We start from the raw sequence: 18,129 nt of genomic DNA, 5'->3' as shown, positions 1-18,129 counted from the left end.
TCGCATTGTTTTTTCAGTTTAGTATCTTATCTTTAGTAGCCATTAAAGTGTGATATAACTTCTAGCCCTTTGTATGAATTTAACGTTGAAGGTTTGAATGGAAATATGTTAATTATGGAGTGCCTATGTGTACATTAAACTTGACACCTTTAAAAAAAAAAAAAAAAGAAATTACAAACAAAACCAAAAATCTCTCTGGGTAGTTAAGCTTTGGCTTTCAGTTATGATTTCCTTTTTCAGATATATAGTTGTATTGTTCTATGTATCCAGATACTATGTTAAGGCAAAGAGCTCTTTGAGAGTTTGATTCATAAAGTAACGCCAACCCCAAGTGTTCAAAAATCAAGAGTCAGGTCTCAAAAAATCACGAGATTGGGTTTTTTTAGAATAAACTTTGGATTCTTTTTATTTGGATTCTGGTTTCTGAACCTTTAGATTACACTTGGGTCACATTGTCAAGCTTTTCCCCACAGTCACAAGGGCTAGAGACTTTTTAAAAAATAAAGGCTTAAATTTTCACATCATTACTTGAGCCCAGGAGCTGGGACTTTAAGAAAAACTCCCAATATTGCAAGACACATGACAAAATTTGCAAGAGTTGGCAACACTTTATTATGTATTAAACAAATACAACAAAATTACAACCTTAACATTCATGTAAGGTGTGCTTCATTTCAATTAGACATTTAATAAATGAGTGCTGGCCAGGAATGTTCATTTTGAGTTTAATTATGGTGTTAGTTGCAGATCTTTGATCTAGATAAATAGAGAAACAGATAAAGCCCAGTAATAATCTGGAAAGTGAAATGGTGTCTAAGTTTGTTCAAGACAAACAGTTAGTTTATTAGCATTACACTCTATCTGAGTTTTGGCTACCTGATAAGAGTTTTAAAATTCTCTCCTAGAAGTTTGACAGTATCTGTATTCACATGTAGTTTTCCCTTATTATTCTTTACCTTTTGTTTTTCAACTTAAGCTGCTTTTCTTCATATCTTAGGAGACTGCAGTTTCCTTGAATTTCTTTTACTCTATGGGCAAAAAAAAATCCATATGATTTTTAAAAAACCTTCTAGGAAATGGAATTATACCTGAAAATCTTACTGCCTCTCCAGTGATAACTAAAATAGTTTGTTTATAGCCTCCAACTCCCTCCTCATTTTAAGTTGTCGTGAGATCCATCCCTCTTGGTACTTATAAATTCCCCATCTTTGTAGTAACTGAATGTTTCACAGCTCCCCTTTGAGGTAGGAAGGTATTATTCCCATTTTACAGATGCGGAAGTGAGGCACAAAGATTGTGAATACCTTACTCACCTTAGTAACTGCACACCAATGTGAGCAAGGAGTTCATAATCTAACCCTAAATGACTTGCCCAAGGTCAGGCAGGGAAGTCTGTGGCAGAGCCAGGAATACAACCTAAGCCCCAGCCTAGTGAAGATTAGAAAAAGTTCTTCAGAATCTTGGCTGTGAGCTGCTCTTCTTTAAAATATGGGTTCAAAAAGAGTGGACAACTACTCAATAAAGTCATCGTCAGACATTCTGTTACAGGGACAGGTACTGGATAATCAGATAATCATGAGGCCATGATTTTCCAGTGAAATAGTGATTTTGGGATTCTTCTATTTTTGAGTGCTCAACTTGAGACATCTTAAAAAGGCCTGAAATTCAAGAAGTGCTGAGCACCCCTACATTGTCAGTCAGCCCCTTTAAGGTGTATCAGGCGGGGTCCCCAAAAACTGAGTCCCCACAAAACACTAGTCACTTCTGAAAATTTAGGCCTGAATTCCTAGGATATTGCTGGAATTCTTAACAATAGATATGTCTAGATTAGAGCCAAAAGGTGTAAACTCCAGCTTCAGGGAGCACAGCCTGCTGGCTCTGATTGCACTAGTGTGCTAAATATAGAAGTGTAGCCATGGCAGTGTGAGCAACTGGAGGGGCTAACCATCCTGAGACCTAAAGTCTTGGACAGAACCGTACTTGGGGAGACTAGCCCCACCTGCCACACCTGCCATAACCATGTCTACACATCTATGTTTATCACACTACCTTGAGCAGAGCTCATTGCTGGTAATTAGCATGCTAGCTGTATTAGAACTAGTTGCCAGTATGTCTTCTTGAGCCAAAATTTACATCTTTCATCTCTAGCGTAGACATACCTCATGTCTCAGACCATAGTGAGTTTACTGTAGAGTAGGCCATTTGTATATCCTGTTTAAAAAATACTAGCATTTAGTTGGTGATATGGAGAGGCAGAGAACATCCCATCACCACCACACCTCTCCTCCCCCTGCTTTCCCCACTATTCCATGCATAGATTAAATTTAATGCCACTTCAGGAGGAAACTACATATTCTTGTCTGGTTCCCAGTAAATCTGTAGACTCCACTTTATTAATAGAGAAACCCTACTAAGATAGCAGGAGAAGTCCATTCAATATACCTAGATTGCCTAATAATTTCTTAGAAGTTAATGATCAAATCAAGAATATCATTAGAGAGCTGAAACAGAGCATTTAGCAGATGACTAAATAAATAAATGTTTGTGCTAATCTCAATAGGTATTTTCCTGTAAACATTGTATTTAGTAGTCCATATTTTCTCTGAATAAATTCATAAATCTCAATTAACCACAGGAAAATAATACAACTTCATGGTGAACATAGTTTGTTTATCAGAATGGATGATTATTCTTCATAATTAATGGCAAGTCAATTTATTAGTGTCTTGTTCAGGAAAATTAACAATCAGAACTTGAAAGGAGAAGAGGATTTCCAGGGGAATAATGAGATTTGATACTGCTTTGGTTCATCAGAAATGGTTATCAGACAGAAGGAAATCAAGCCAAGCACTGAAGGTGTGCTAAAACAACAAGATCCACAATTGTCGTAACTTGTGAACCAGCAAATGCCATCAGGTCACAGATATTTGAATTCAAGTCAATTTTCAATCTCATGAGTTTTTAGGCTGGGAATTTCAAAAGAAACTAAGGGAGTGAAGTACCTAACTCCTAGGTTCCTAACTCCTTAAAGCTCCTTTCAAAATCCCAGTCTTAGGGCCTAATCCTGAGAGGTCGTACACTGATGGAATAGGTCTATGGAATTTAATACAGATGGATAGAGCCTTTCTGACAGGTGTTTTTTTTTAACCATCCCATAAAATTTAATAGAAAATTATATCCCTACTTTAAAATTCTATAGGGACAGTTTAATAAAACCTACTGAGACAATTTAATTTTCTATTAAATTTCAGTGGATCTTATGCTTCTGCGGAATTTGTCTGTACAGCTGAGTATCTGCAACTCCCACTGACCTATGCTTGAAGTCAATGGGGATTGCAAATGTTCCTCCTTTCTCAGGATCGCAGGGTTTACAGGGTGAACAATTTCCAGCTTTTTTGGTACTTGAGTTGCTTAGGGGGAAATTTTCTTTACCACACTTTATGTTCATCCTCAATAGAGGAATTTCCCGTCCTTCCTAGTAATCCCACCACCCATCACAGTGGCTTCCCTTTACCATTACCCCTGGTTTACTGGCTCAGCAGGAGAGCTGCTTGCTGACACACACTTTCAAGACAAAAAGGCAGGGAGAACACTTTGGCAAGGGGGAATTATAGCAACCTATAGCTTTCTCTGAAAAGCTATCTCTGTAATGGCATTATTCCAGCAGCCACTTTGGTTTGCCATCGTCGTCCTGGTTTGAGAGAAGCTGCCAGTTGGCAGAAGTTGAAATCACCGAGTTAAGTAATAAAAGATGTCTGACATTTAAAAGTGAAATGTGTTTGCACCTTATCACATTTCTTTCAAATGTTGAGTCCCAGTGTTCTGGGAAGTTATGGGCTTTGTGCCCATGAAAACGGCAACATGATATAAGGGTCAGCAGCAACAGTTAATGTCTTGTCTTTTCCTGAGGGGATCCTGCAGGAGTCTCCATCACAAAGTACTAGTTTTTTCTTTCATGGACCTTTAGGGTTGGGGTTCATTTTCTCTCTTTTTCACACTAAATGGAGCCCGATTTTGAGTGAGAAAATTCATGAAACATAACAAATTTTGGGGGGGTGGAATGGGCCCATTTTCAAATGTGAAATTAAATGCCAAAAGAAGAAGAAAAAAGAAAAAAATTTCCCTAGACACACCTTTCATTGTTAATATGTTGTTTACTTTATTTTAAAAGGATTTTGAAGTCATGTGACATGACAAAGTCCATGTCAACTAGTTAGGCCCGACAAAAACAATGTCTGTTGATTTTTGTGTCTGTCACCATTGCTAACCACCACTGTCTCTCTCAAACCTCCTTGGCACGGTGACCCTGAAGAGCCATGCACAAGACAGGATGACAGCAACTGTAAATCCACTGTCAGCAGGTGTCTTGTTCAGCCTGCCCCTAAATAGGAACCAGTCAAGGACTACACCATTCATTAGTTCATTTACTGTGGCTGCATGCCTGACTTCTTTGCTGTCTATGTGTCTTTCTTTCCTAGCTTGGAGCAGCACATGATCATCCACACTGAGGAGAGGGAGTACAAGTGTGACCAATGTCCAAAGGCTTTCAACTGGAAATCAAACCTGATTCGTCACCAGATGTCACATGACAGTGGCAAACGATTTGAATGTGAAAACTGTGTGAAGGTATGGTTCAGGGGCAGGGCACGAGGCAGAGTGGGTTCACAGCATCACCCAGGAAAAGACCTGGTGAGCTGGAGAAACGACTCAGCGGGAATAATCAAACACAGTGACAGTCGGCACAGTTTTACTTTCTTAAGGAATGACGAACGTAACCATCATTCAGAATCAGGTAACATGAGTAAAAGGAAGCAAAGAAAAAACTCCTCAGCCTAGGGTTTAACCCAGTCATGTAAACTTGGGTGTGGAACCCAGTCTACATTTTATAGCCCTTTCCCAAGCACTGCAGAGCTCTTTAGATTGCAAGTGAACACTGTGAAGCATGTATGTTGTCAGGCAGAGAGATTTAGCTATTCAGAAGCAAAATTTTACTTATAAAATTGGATACACTATAGACTTGAAAGAGGGTGAGATCAGCCAACAAGTGAACACGATACAAATCAACACTCACTGGGTCTGTGATCTCTCTGCAATGCGAGGTGAAAATCCTGCACTGCTGAATTCACAATCTGCTCTTCTGAGTACAGTCATGACAAACGAGAGTAGTCAGCCGCCCCTCGCAATCCCCACCGCCACCACCTTTGTTTCTGTGCCCTAAAAGCATTTTCTCTTTTAGGTGTTTACTGACCCCAGCAACCTCCAGCGGCACATCCGATCCCAGCATGTTGGCGCACGAGCCCACGCCTGCCCGGACTGCGGCAAAACCTTTGCCACCTCGTCTGGCCTCAAACAACACAAGCACATTCACAGTACTGTCAAACCTTTCATATGTAAGTTGTCACGGCCATCACAGAGGCCTGGCTTTCACTATAATTGCACGTACCCTGAGGGGGCCCCCCAGCACTGGCTGTACCTCTGTCGAGCAGCTGCTGTAATTTTATAGGTCAGAGCACAAGATGAAATTCCGCATTGATTTTTTTTTTTTTTTTTTTTTTTTTTTGCATGCTCCTTGTTTTTTCAGTAAATATTCAAGGCAGTTTTTGACTTTCTTGTCAAGTTAAAAGCTGAGTCTCACAGCAGTCCCAGCAGTGCCATTTTTCTCATATCTTTTCTTTCTCTCTTTTTTTTTAATGTTCCTGTTGGTGACATAAATAGCCTGATAGAAATGTGTTTCTGGGGTGCCTCAAATCGTGCAACCGTTGTGAGGAATTTGGGAAAGCAGCAGATGCTAGAAAGAAGGCACACTGAAAAAGCAGTTTTTTCTTCTTTATTCATGAAGACTTTAATCTAGACAATATTCTGCAACCATTTAAATGGCAAATTAACTGCATCCTTATAGCTATTCAGAAGAGCATTTCCAATCATTTACCCTGGGGTTGCCTGAAAGCTCCTCATCTCATTTCTTGTTGCCTTTAGGATGTGGGCTTTTAAAAAAATCTATATAGTGCCCATTGCACCTTGGTAACTGTGCAGGAAAGTGCATTCCACATCAGTACAAATGTGCAGGTGGTGGCTACCATGTGGCATCTTACAAAAAGAGGGTGGTCGTGTAGTTAAAGCACAAAGCAGGATCTGTGTTCAGTTACTGGCTTTGAGGCTGAGGCCAGATGTTACATCATGCAAGCCACTGAACTTCTCTGTGCCTCTGTGTCCCCAAATAGGAACAGTGCACAAGGTATTGTGTGAGGTGGAATTCATTAATGGGAATTGAGCTCAACAGATGGGTGTCAGCAGAGAAATACAAAATACTGAGGTGACTCATTTTGCTGACTAGAGAGATGATGTTGTGATCTTTCACTTGGTATATCGTGCCAATTGGCACATGAAAGAGCAAGAGGGAGAATTTGAATCTAGTAATAACTCTACACTGAAATGAACTGTTTCTTCCAACAATCTCTTCGCTCTCTCACCAAAGCAATTCTGGGTAAAGTGTTCTCCTCAGTCCATATCAAGGTTTAAAATAACTTGAGACTGAGTCTGCCCAGTTCATGTGTGACAAGTGGAGTCTCGTGTTAATACTGAATCTGTTAACAACTAGGTAAAATGTAACAAATGTTGATGGGGCTCTCAGGGAATCTTGGGGCCATAGTCCTCTGGAAAACTTTTTCTTTCCATTTAATAGAAAGTATTTGCAGTATTGTGCCTAGCGCAAGTTGGTTTGATGCTTTTATAGCTATAAAACTCAGAACAGCAAGTGAAAAGATTTCACATGGATTTCCAAAGTCATTGCACCTCTGTGCTTTTAAACAAGTATTTTTAAACTCTGCTTGCCTTGGAATGGTGAAAATAAGCTCTGGTATCCTTAGCAGCACAATGGTGTCTCTGCTGCATTACTATCAGGATGAGGCAGGGACTCTTTAGGGCATGGAGAAATGAAAAAAATCCCTTTCTTTGGAACAACTTGGTTTTAATATTACCCTTCATCTTTCCATATGTTTTTTTCTGCATGAGATGATTATATTTTGCTTGTTTATTTGCATTATTAAACACGTTTACCATAGGGATAATGCCAAGCCACAAATCCAATGTTCGGCCAACAAATGTTTACAAAAATTGCATTCTGTTCTGATGGAATTTGCTAAAGTAGATTAGCTCTTTATTATAAATTGTTACATATCTTCCAAACCACAATATAACATCTTTTGGCCCATGTTAAAGGAGACATAGTTAAAATTAAAAAGGGGTTATTTTCCACTGGAAAGAAAAATATACAAACATCTTTTGAATAAATCCAAAAAGGTGACATTTCTCCAAAAATTATTAGTAATTTGAGAGGGAGTTATAAATTCACACACATGGAAACACTTGTGTTCACACAGATGCATATACATGCTCTCTTGAATACATGCAAACACTCTCACAGGCCTACAGATGCTGGTGTTTCATACATGCAAGCATGCAGGGAGAAACACTTCTGCACATGAGAACTAAAGAGTCAAACAGATGTAACTGTCAAAGCCAGGAAATTCGGAGTTAAGGCTGGATGCTCTAGCCTACCTAACGCATCACTTCAAGCATGGGAAGCCCTTCATTGTTCTGTGGCTGCCCAATGGCAGGCAACTCTCTTGGGCTCAGTAACAATGAGAGTCAGCGGCAGCTGCAGAAAAGCAGAGCAACTTCCTGTGACTTCTGTGTTTTGCAGACCCTTGGCAGATCCCTCGGTACAAATTCTGGTGTAATTAGAGCAAACCCATTATTGCTTTCAAATCACTTATCCAAAGTGAAAATAGCGTGGGATTCATTTCTCTTAATGCCTTTGTAAAGTAATAATTAAAAACAAGGAAATAATTAAAAAAGAAAGCAGAACAATCAACAGCCAAACAAAAATCCTCCTTTGGAAGTGTAAAGTAGTTGAAACAATGTATAGAAAACTCATAATACTATATACACAACAACAGGTTGTTAAATGATAAAATAATCATTTGGCCTTTTAATCTCTTTTGATCTTAAACAAACAAAAAAAAGTTTGATTGCTATTTTTCCCTTCAATTCTGCACTGCCTCTGCACTTCTGAGTTGCATCCAGGGCCAGAAACATGAGTGCTGAAATACCATGAAGAAAGACCGTTTTTGTATTAACATTATCACAGTGAGAACTAGTCTGGTCTTGTGAGATTCTTCTGAATTTTTGGGTGCTCATCTGTACTGAATTGCCAAATCTGTGAAATTTCACTGATCATTACTTGAAATCTCAGTAGAACTGGCTTCCTCTTCAGCTTTCCAGGGCTGCTTGGATTTGTCTGGGTTGGAAATATTATTAGAACAGCTCCTCTTGCTGTGTTTTGATACTTCCATTCAAGTACTGATGTAAACCAGGAAGATAATAAATTATAGCAAAGTTTAACTTTTAACCCATGCATAAAAACCTCTAGCAAAGAAGGAAGTACTGCCTTGTCCTTAAACCACAGGAGCGGGTGTCAGTCGATCCAGATTCTATTCTTGCTTGGCTACTAACTTGTGTAATTCACTAAACCTTGCTCTGCCTCCGTTTCTCTCTTTGTAAAATGGTGATAACAACAACTCTCTTGTGAAGTCAGTGATTGCCTTAGTTCACTAACAGGTGAAATTTGTCTCTGTGCCTAGAGGCCAGCCCAAAGTCTATGCACCACTTTAGTCCTCTATAGGTGAATGGTTTGTGCTGGCAATATGGACAGGGGTGAATTTCACCTTGAGATTTACAAGGTGATTTTGAGGTGCTCAGGTAGAAGGTGAAGTAGAAGTGCTTGGGTCATCTGAAAAAGCTAAAACTTTTTTGGACTTCTGAAACAGTTTGGTTGGGTTTAATTCTTATTTCCTCAGAACCACCTCGCCTGTCCCTCCAGGGCTGAGTCCTGTAAAAGTTGTAGCAGGTCACGTTCTGAAAGCCTGATATTTAAAAATCTGTATGGAAAATGCTGACAGAACATTAACTCTGCCACTGCTAGGGTGTCCCTATTAATTTCACAAACACAAGATCTCGCCTCATTACTAGCTGAAGCTGAGCCTTGGTTTGAGGAATATTTATAGAACATCCCTGTGGAGCGGTAACTTACCATTAATGGCATTTTAAAAAAATGATAGATTTGATTAAATGAGGCAAAGTTCTTCTCCCTTCAGCCTTGAATACTTCCTGCCATGCCAGACTACAAGGAAAGCAGACTAGCTAATATAAATAGATGTTATGATTAAAGTCATGATTATCTTTATTTAAAATAATAATAAAAAAAATCCTTGAGCTAGAATAGCACATTACATCAGGTTTATGAAGATTTGCAGCGGTAGAGCTGCAAGTTGATAGATTTGCTTCCACTGGGACTTTTTCACAAGGAAATTGGTTCGTTATTATTTATTATCTGTATTACAGTAACTCTTTCGCGTTTTCAGCCCAGAGCAGGATCCCATTGTGCTGGGAGCTGTACAAACACACAGCAAGAGATAGACCTTGCCCCCAAATGCTTAGATTCTAAATAGACAAGACCGACAAAAGGAGAATTATTATCCCCATTTTATAAATGTGGAGCTGAAGCACAAGGATATTCAGTGCTTTGCCTAAGGTCGTAGAGGGAATCTGTGGTAGAACCAGTAGCTGAAGCCAGATCTGGCAGACCAGTTCATTCTTGGCCCACGCTTTCTCATTTCGTTAACTCTATGGGAAAAGAGGGGCTGGGGGTGGGGTGCAGAGGAGGGGAGAGAAACACCAGCAAAGCTCGTCATTCCCGAAGCGAAGCAATTTCATATTAATTTCATATTGTTTTTGTTTTTGGTTTCTGTTGATGCTTTAGGTGAGGTCTGCCACAAATCCTACACGCAGTTCTCCAACCTCTGCCGTCACAAGCGGATGCACGCGGACTGTCGCACCCAGATCAAATGCAAAGACTGCGGCCAGATGTTCAGCACTACCTCCTCTCTCAACAAGCACCGGCGCTTCTGCGAGGGCAAGAACCATTACAACCCAGGGGGGATTTTTGCCCCCGGCCTACCTTTAACACCCACCTCCATGATGGACAAATCCAAACCTTCACCCAACCTCAACCATGCCGGCCTGGGATTTAATGATTACTTTCCATCCCGACCTCACCCTGGGGGCATTCCATTCTCACCTGCTCCCCCAGCCTTTCCTGCCCTTACTCCAGGATTCCCAGGGATTTTTCCCCCCTCCCTGTACCCCAGACCTCCTTTGTTACCTCCCACCCCGCTACTCAAGAGTCCCCTCAACCACACTCAAGACGCAAAGCTTCCGAGCCCCCTGGGGAATCCAGCACTGCCTCTGATTTCCGCAGTGAGCAACAGCAACCAGTCCATCTCAGGGGAGGAAAAATTTGAAAGCAGCCTGGAAAACTCCTACCTGGAGAAGCTAAAAGCCAGGAACAGTGACATGTCCGATGGCAGTGATTTCGAGGATGTCAACACAACCACCGGCACAGATCTTGATACCACCACTGGTACTGGCTCTGACCTAGAGAGCGATGCAGAGAGTGACAGGGACAAAATGAAAGACAAAAGCAAACAGACTGAGATCAAGCCAGATTATGTCAGCAGTTCTGTATCCACCAGTTCCGCCAACAATGTGAGCGAGCTCCCCCTTTTCTATTCTCAGCATTCCTTCTTCCCTCCCCCAGAAGAGCAGCTGCTACCTACAACGGGGGCAGCCAATGACTCTATAAAAGCTATCGCCTCTATTGCAGAGAAATATTTTGGCCCTGGCTTTATGGGGATGCAGGAGAAGAAGATAGGTTCCCTCCCGTATCACTCCATGTTCCCATTTCAGTTCCTCCCCAATTTTCCCCATTCACTGTATCCTTTTACGGACCGGACCCTCAATCACAACTTGCTGGTCAAGGCAGAACCAAAGTCACCCAGGGACCTTCACAAAGTGGGTAGCACCAGCTCAGAGTCTCCCTTTGATCTCACCACAAAACCAAAAGAGATTAAGCCAATCTTGCCACCACCCAAGGTCTTGCCAGCCCCATCTTCTGGGGAGGAACAGCCACTGGATCTAAGCATCGGCAACCGCATCCGAGCCAGCCAGAACGGAGGGAGGGAGCCCCGAAAAAACCACATCTATGGGGAAAGAAAACTAATGGCCAGTGAAGTACTTCCCAAGATTTCTCAGTCTCAGCTCCCCCAGCAGCCATCCCTGCATTATGCTAAGCCATCACCCTTTTTCATGGACCCCATATACAGGTATTAACATACCCTGCCTTAATCATTTCTTCCTACAGGCTCATTTCCAAAGTGGGGTTCATGACTTAAGGCAGATCTGGAAGTGGGGGTCAGATAGAAAGAAGAGCTGTTTCAGTAAAAGCATGATACATTTGATTGTACGTGCCCTCTTTTGTTAAAGCAGTTAGCGATTTGTGAAGGAAAAGAGCTGTAGAACTGAAAAGAATAATCACTAATGTTATCCAGAGGTAAACATTTATGTAGGGAAAGGACATATTCCTATTTCAACAAGAAGGTGCAAGGTCCATTTAAGAAACCTCAGACACCTTCTAGGCAACATTAAGACGGCACCTCATGTTGGGGAATTCCAAAGAGTTTGATTCAAATAAGAATGCAACAGTTCAGATGCCTCTGTGCAGTATGTCAAAACCCTTGCTGTAGTGATGTGAAAACAAGCTTGAGAGTCAGGAAGCATAGGTTGTATTCACAGCTCTGCCACTGACCTCTTTGATGACCTTTGGCAAGTCCCTTCACCTTCTTTCTTTTTTGCATTTATTCTGTCTGTAGAAATGGGGATAACGATCTTTACCCACCTTTCCAAAGTACTTTGAAATCTACAGGTCACAAGTGCTATGTAAACGCTAAGTGCCATATCATTATTATCCAGATCGCTTTCCACTGCAAACTTGCAAGCGTGTCTTCCTTACAAGATTTCAAGTGCTTGCTGGTTTCAGCCAATGTGAAAATATCACGAGGGAGGCCTTATTCATGGTGTTTTGCTCCTAGTATTAGCTAAACCCAGGGAACGTGTAAAAGCTTAGTAGAAAAAAATAACCAACCTGGTTTTTGAGCCTCCAGAAAGAGTGTGTGTGGATTCAAACATACGATGAAGGTTTCAGTCCTTTTTTATTTTAGAGCTTTTTACAAGTTCTGTTGTAAAAGAAAAAACATGTAGAGACTCCAGCTACAAAATATGGGCGTCATTAAGACATTCTGTATTTCCCACCCCAGTGCCAACAATATACCCTGGTATCGTCCTGCTATTAAAATAAAATACACGCTGGTGGCACAATCATTGTGGAGTGGCAAACACTAATTTTTAGCACCCACAGTAAGTTGGTGTGTCAGATTTGTGACTTAGGCACCAAAATAGTCACTGACAGTTAAAATGGGTATTGGGACCACCTCAGTATCCATTTCAGTATGCAAATGCTGGATTTGGGGTTTCCATTTTCAGCTTCCATTTTCAAAATTGGGTCCACAGGTATAATGGTTTGTCTCTACATTGCTCCCGGCATGAAACTTGGAGAATCCAGTCCATGGCTGTGTCCCTGCACTGCTTCTCCAAGAAGAGGTGGTGAGGAAAATTCAGTCTAGTTCTAGCCGGTCTCAGAAGGTTATTGGGCACACTGCTCGAGTTGGGTACTTGGCAGTCATCCGAATGGACTCAAGGTTCTGCAGGCGTATGGGTCCCAGAGTACTTTGTCCATGTGCTTAAGGAGGTACACACAATAGTGGAAGGAAAAACAACACCTGCAGTGCACTGCCTTGCTACTATTGTATGGCTGATAAGTGTGGGAAAAAATTGTCAATGTCTAACTAGGCCAAAGAGCTGTCAGCTAAGATGAGGATTAGTGAGTTTTCATTGCTTTGCTATTAAGAAAGCCCCAGTCTCTTCACCAGCGCTTTCAGGGCTGATACTGCGTTGCTTACTTACATGCTTGCCATCTGTGGTGGAAAGAAGGTTGCTTCACAACCTAGGACATATAATATACTCTGTCTGGCACCTATCACGATTATCCTCCTCCAGAAAAATAAGTGATGATGTAAATAGTCCAATTTTTGTAAAAATATGTCTGGAAAATAAATAAAGTGGATTGGGTGGGAGCTGAGAATTAGTTTAGGATAGCACCACCTCTGGGTATTCTCAGAAGGAATGTTAAAATAACAAAGGTTGAAGAAAGCACTTGCCAATTAAAATAGGAGGCTCGGGAAAACCATGAAGGACCAGAAGACAGATGGAAGTGAAGGATGAGGGTGTCATTTGCTGCATTCCATAGGATGAAGATAGTTTTAGTAAGATATTAAAATAGAAAGTCAGTGGTGGAGTCACTTGCAAATCAAACTTCTGATGTAATGAGCTAAACAGCAAAGCTTCCAAGTCCTAGCTTGACAAAATATGGAAATATTTTGTTTCTAAACTTCTCTTTATCAGTCTCTCTCACATCATTTGCTTCCTTTTTTTTTTTTTTCTCCTCCTCCACCCTCCCTCCCCTGCCTCCAAAAGGCAGCTTAAGTCCTTGACATTTTCTCTTGGTGATATAATTTAATGCAGCCAGACAGCCTGAAATCAGTGCAATTTTCAACTCAGTCTTGTTAAGGTAATGTTCTCAGGCACTGGGCTGAAAAGATCAGCTTAATCCTTTAGTCACTGCGGAATTTGGCTCTGACGGACAGATCTGCGTTCAGTCCTTGGCATTGCAAGGTGCCACAGCAGAGCAGAATGTGGTGATCATGCTTCACTCAGGGCCTCATGTGAATGTTTTCCTTCCATTTTTTGATGCAGGTTGGGTTGTTTCATGGGAAACCTTCTAGCCAGCTCAACAAGGTACTTCCCCAATAAATACATCATGGCTAATTTCAGCCCTTCGTGGAGGAATGAAGGCTGAGTTGGCTGAACCATTATTAACTATAATTTAATATATCTGGATTTTACACTGGATCAGGTTAAATCTAGTTCTACAGTTTGTCTTTTTTTTTTTAAGCAAAAATGGTGTAGTTCATGATTTTTACATCCCAAGCACTAAAAAATAAAAATAATTAGGACCAAGTTTCAAATCCTCTTTTTTCTTTTCCTCTAGAAAGACTAGTTTCAAATTAAACGAATACACTACCTAGTACTGTGCAAGCACTTTGCCCTTCACATAGATTAAACTCTTTTGGTAATTTAAACTATATACCAAGAGGCTTAGATGCAGCACCAGATTCTGCTTTCCTTTACACTGGAGAAATGTAGTTAAAGTTACTGCGGTAATGCTGGATTTTTCACTCGTGTAATGGAGATAGAATCTAGTCCAAAGTTTGAAAGATTCAGCTGCATTCATAGGAGTTATTTTCCATAACATTTTGCCACCAGCAAACAGTCTAATCCCCCATTCACACTTTGGCTCGGTGGCTCCCCATGACATCACTGCACACCTACGATGTGATATGATGGTTTTAAAAATAGGAGCCAAAGGCGAGGCTCCTAAATCCATATTTAGGTGCTTAAACCTGGGATTTTCAAAAAGGCCTAAGTGACTCCAGGGGGGCTTGTGCTCCGAAGTCACTTGAGCGTTTTGGAAAACCCAAATTTTAGGAGCCTAAATGTAGATGTAGGGCTTTCTTACACTGGGAAGACGCAAGCGTGCGTCAGCTACTCCTCATTAACTCCCTATGTGGCCACTCTTATTGTGTATCCAAAGCGTCTTTGTGTGCATCAGCTTAATGCACTTTGGAAGTGTGTTAAGCTAACCCGCCTGAGGGCACATCTCAATGAGCGTGAACGTGTCCACACGGAGAGTTAGTTCAGGCAAGCTAGTGCTCTTTAAATTCACACCCTAGCTTCCTCGCACTAACTTCCTTGGGTAGATAAACCCGTCAGAGGCTAAGCGTCAGCTTGTATTTTTGAAAACGTTGGCCACAGGCATTTACCACACAAAGCCAATGCAACGTATACCTCAATCCTGAGAGAGAGAAAATAAATACAAAACACGTAATGATGTCAGCTGGAATTAGCACGTACTGGGGCTGTGGAACCAGGCCTAGCATTAACTGTAAGATGAAGACAAATACTCCGGGGCAAAGGTCTTTCCTTGCTATGGCTGCAGCAGACACTGTAGCTTCTACTTCTTCCACTTAGCTGTTGCAGCACATACACTTTTTAATGAGAACATTCCACAACAGCAATGAGTCTTACAGATCACAGGTGGCAGAGCTATTCAGCAAAGGCATCAGGACACTCCTGTGGGTGGACCTCCAAGCCTTTTGTCCATCACTAGCTGCGCAGCATGGTGGTGTGTGTTGTAAAGCATCACCCAAAATATAAAATATGGGCTCAGCATGTTCTTTCAAATAACTGTTGTCTGTCTGCTTTGTGGAACCCCATTTGTAATTCCCATGTAAAGGAGAGGCCAGGCGTTTACTATCAGAAACCATTTTTAAATGTATTTCAACTGCTCTGCAAATGACTTGGTTATTAGTTTTCTTCCCCGTTTACAGCCCTGTAGGGTATGTAACCCTCTGTGTTGTTGTCCAGCAGGGTGGAGAAGCGGAAGGTGACAGACCCAGTGGGTGCCCTAAAGGAGAAGTACTTGCGACCTTCCCCGCTGCTTTTTCACCCCCAGGTAAAACCAGCAGAAACACAATACAGTGTTGATAGGATGCCAAGGAATTAGAGATGGAGAAGTCACATTTAGGCAACCTCGTTTGTACCTCCCCACAGCTCAGGGCCTGAATGAGCCCCACAGTATTTTCCAACACTCATTTTTAAGACAAAGTAATTTCAGACCCAATTTTAGCATGATGGAATCCCTGCCCTGCTAGCCCTTTAATGTTAACAAACTTCATCTTGCTGGGATACAAGTGTGAAAGGCCTGAACAACTCACAAGGCCCTGTCTAACCTCTTGCTTTCCTCTCTTCCAAAATGCAGGTCTAATTCTTCATTTCCCTGCACCGTGTGCAGTAATTTAAACCAGTGCAAAAGGGGGACTAAGACGCTACCAAACCAGAATAGTAGCATTTTACAGCACTCCGTTCACGCCACCGTAACAACTACGCAAGGTGCAGGGCAGTGGAGAAGCAGGCCTTCCTGATACCATTAGTTCAAGAATGTATTTGCTACTAAGAGCAAGACTGTGCCCCACTTCCCTTGAGCTCCTGCACAACAACTGGGCACGATTGCAGTCCCTTTACTCCCCAAAGCTCAGAAACTGCTCCATCTGAGCATCATTAAGGTGCAAAACATCTCACAGAGGATGGGGAGGGGAAGGGGCCAGTCCTCCAAACAGGAGCCAAGCAACGCCATCCCCGGGAACTGTGCTTCAAAGGCATGACTAAGCCCTAAGCCCAGTGTGACTGTCAATGAAAATCAGGCGCTTGTAAAACTCATTAGATAAGTACAAACGAAAACCTCCATCCTTTAACATTACTCTGGGACTCTGCATGACTCATTGCTCCTTTCGAGATAATGTAGTCGACTCTGCCATGCTACATACTCTCCTTTCCTATGTGATAGCCACCAGCTTCCCTCAGCTGCTTTCTTCAAACCCTCTGTGAGCTGAGCTCTGTGGTCGTTATTGTAGTCTCATTTATATCTACATGCATTATTCTCTTCTGACAGCATTTCCCACCTTGGATAAATAACCCCCAGGTTTGTGAAAGCTGGCTACTGGCTGCTTTCACAGCTAAACTTAGTTCCTTCATTGTTTCGCATCAGCCCAAGAGTTTGGTTAATAACTTCCCCTGATTTTTCCTTCAAGCTAGCTGGATAATGGCAGCAGGCTGGTCAGGAACATCCTGTGTTTGTGTGAATTAGAATAGTGGGGATATCTGCCTGTAAAGGATCTGATAGCAGGGAGGAGCTACTAAAGCAAAGCCGGGGTCCAGCAAGACGGTGAGAAATTTACAAGCTCCGTACAAGAGCAAGCATTGGGTGGAAGGCTATTAACATTGTTCATGAAATCCAGACCCCCTCCTCTTCCCATGGAAAAATAAAGATATGGAAGGCCTGTTTATCTGTAATAGCTTATTACACAAAATAGTCTAAAACTGAAATATCACTCAATCTGAAACTTCCTGATAACTACTTTTTTTTTTTTTTTTAAGTACAATAGGTTACTGTACAAAGGGTATTAAATCTTGAGCTGTAAATTCATTCTGATCAGGATAATTAAATGACCCCACTGTTCCCATGTTATGTAGTTAATCTGATTATGCAGAAGGAAGCAGACAGAGAAGATGCTTTTATCCAGAGTTGTGTGGAATTCATCCATACTGCCCACTCATTTAATGTCAGAGATGTTTGCCTAAATTCCATGCATCAAGGGGTTTTTGTATGTCTTTGTCTCTGCTTTTCTTATAGCCCGTATTCGTTTAGATGCACGTGTGTATAACCAGCCTCAGTATTTCTCTGAGTTGAAATACGGTTGAGAAATAAATTGATTTTAACCCTACAGTATGTCCTGATCCTGCAGCCCTTCCTCACGTGAATAGTCACATTGACCTTGTAGGAGGTGCTGGGTACTGGAGCCTGTCAAACTCAGCCTTCATGTGTGGTACAGACTGAACATTCAAAAAGTGCTCAAACATTCAAAATGCATTTTACCCAGCTCTAGTTTCTCATCCAGTATTTTTCTGCAGCCCCTCTCCAATGATTTCAGTTAGTCTTACATTGTCTATTTTAAATGAACCTCTAGTCAACATAAATAAATGGTCTGACTTCATGATTACTTAATGGCAAACCCTTCCCCACCTATTAACTTTCTTTTCTTCTTCCTTGCTTTTTTATTACACCAGTCACTTGTTCCCTAAATAGCAGAGTGCCTCTACCACTAGAGAGGCTATGGCCAGTGTTTAGAATTTTAAAATAAGCCCACAGCTGTCATGCTAGCAAACGTCTCTGACTAAGTGCCTAAAAACCAGGGCACAACAAAAGATATCTCCAGGTATTCCAGCAAAGGACAAAGTGACATGGCTCTAAGAGATCCGGATAGCATTTTAACATGATGGTTTTGTTACATGACTGACAGCTAGGGCAGGGCTTCTGCTGTAAATGATCAAGTAACCTTTTCAAGTGGCTGATGCCCAGTGTTACTTACTATTTATCATAGGCTGGGAGACTCCAGCTAACGGGCTATGGATCTATTAACGAGTAATGGTTTTACTAGT

At 41.5% G+C, this 18,129-nt stretch overlaps 1 protein-coding gene and 1 long non-coding RNA gene across 4 annotated transcripts in view; one reads left to right on the top strand and one right to left on the bottom strand.

Annotated features, from left to right (window-relative positions):
- Positions 1-18,129, top strand: part of PRDM16 (PR/SET domain 16) — a 423,154-nt gene that overhangs the window by 381,707 nt on the left and 23,318 nt on the right. For all 3 annotated transcript variants that reach the window (XM_067567133.1, XM_067567131.1, XM_067567132.1), the window contains exons 7-10: positions 4,479-4,626; positions 5,237-5,390; positions 9,821-11,222; positions 15,499-15,586. In XM_067567133.1, coding sequence (XP_067423234.1) covers positions 4,479-4,626; positions 5,237-5,390; positions 9,821-11,222; positions 15,499-15,586 — 1,792 coding nt within the window. The remainder of the gene's footprint in view (positions 1-4,478; positions 4,627-5,236; positions 5,391-9,820; positions 11,223-15,498; positions 15,587-18,129) is intronic.
- On the bottom strand, positions 609-10,447 carry LOC137165731 (uncharacterized). The gene is made up of 3 exons (XR_010923471.1): positions 10,384-10,447; positions 957-1,028; positions 609-756 (listed from the first exon to the last, which is right to left on the bottom strand). It is a non-coding gene; the product is annotated as an uncharacterized lncRNA (long non-coding RNA).

The sequence above is a fragment of the Emydura macquarii genome, unplaced genomic scaffold, assembly GCF_026122565.2.
Source record: "Emydura macquarii macquarii isolate MOO-44397 ecotype Brisbane River unplaced genomic scaffold, CSIRO-AGI_Emac_v2 contig_2768, whole genome shotgun sequence".
Lineage (NCBI taxonomy): Eukaryota > Metazoa > Chordata > Testudines > Chelidae > Emydura > Emydura macquarii.
The sequence above is the reverse complement of the archived record's forward strand: the minus strand, read 5'-3'. Positions and strand labels throughout refer to the sequence as shown.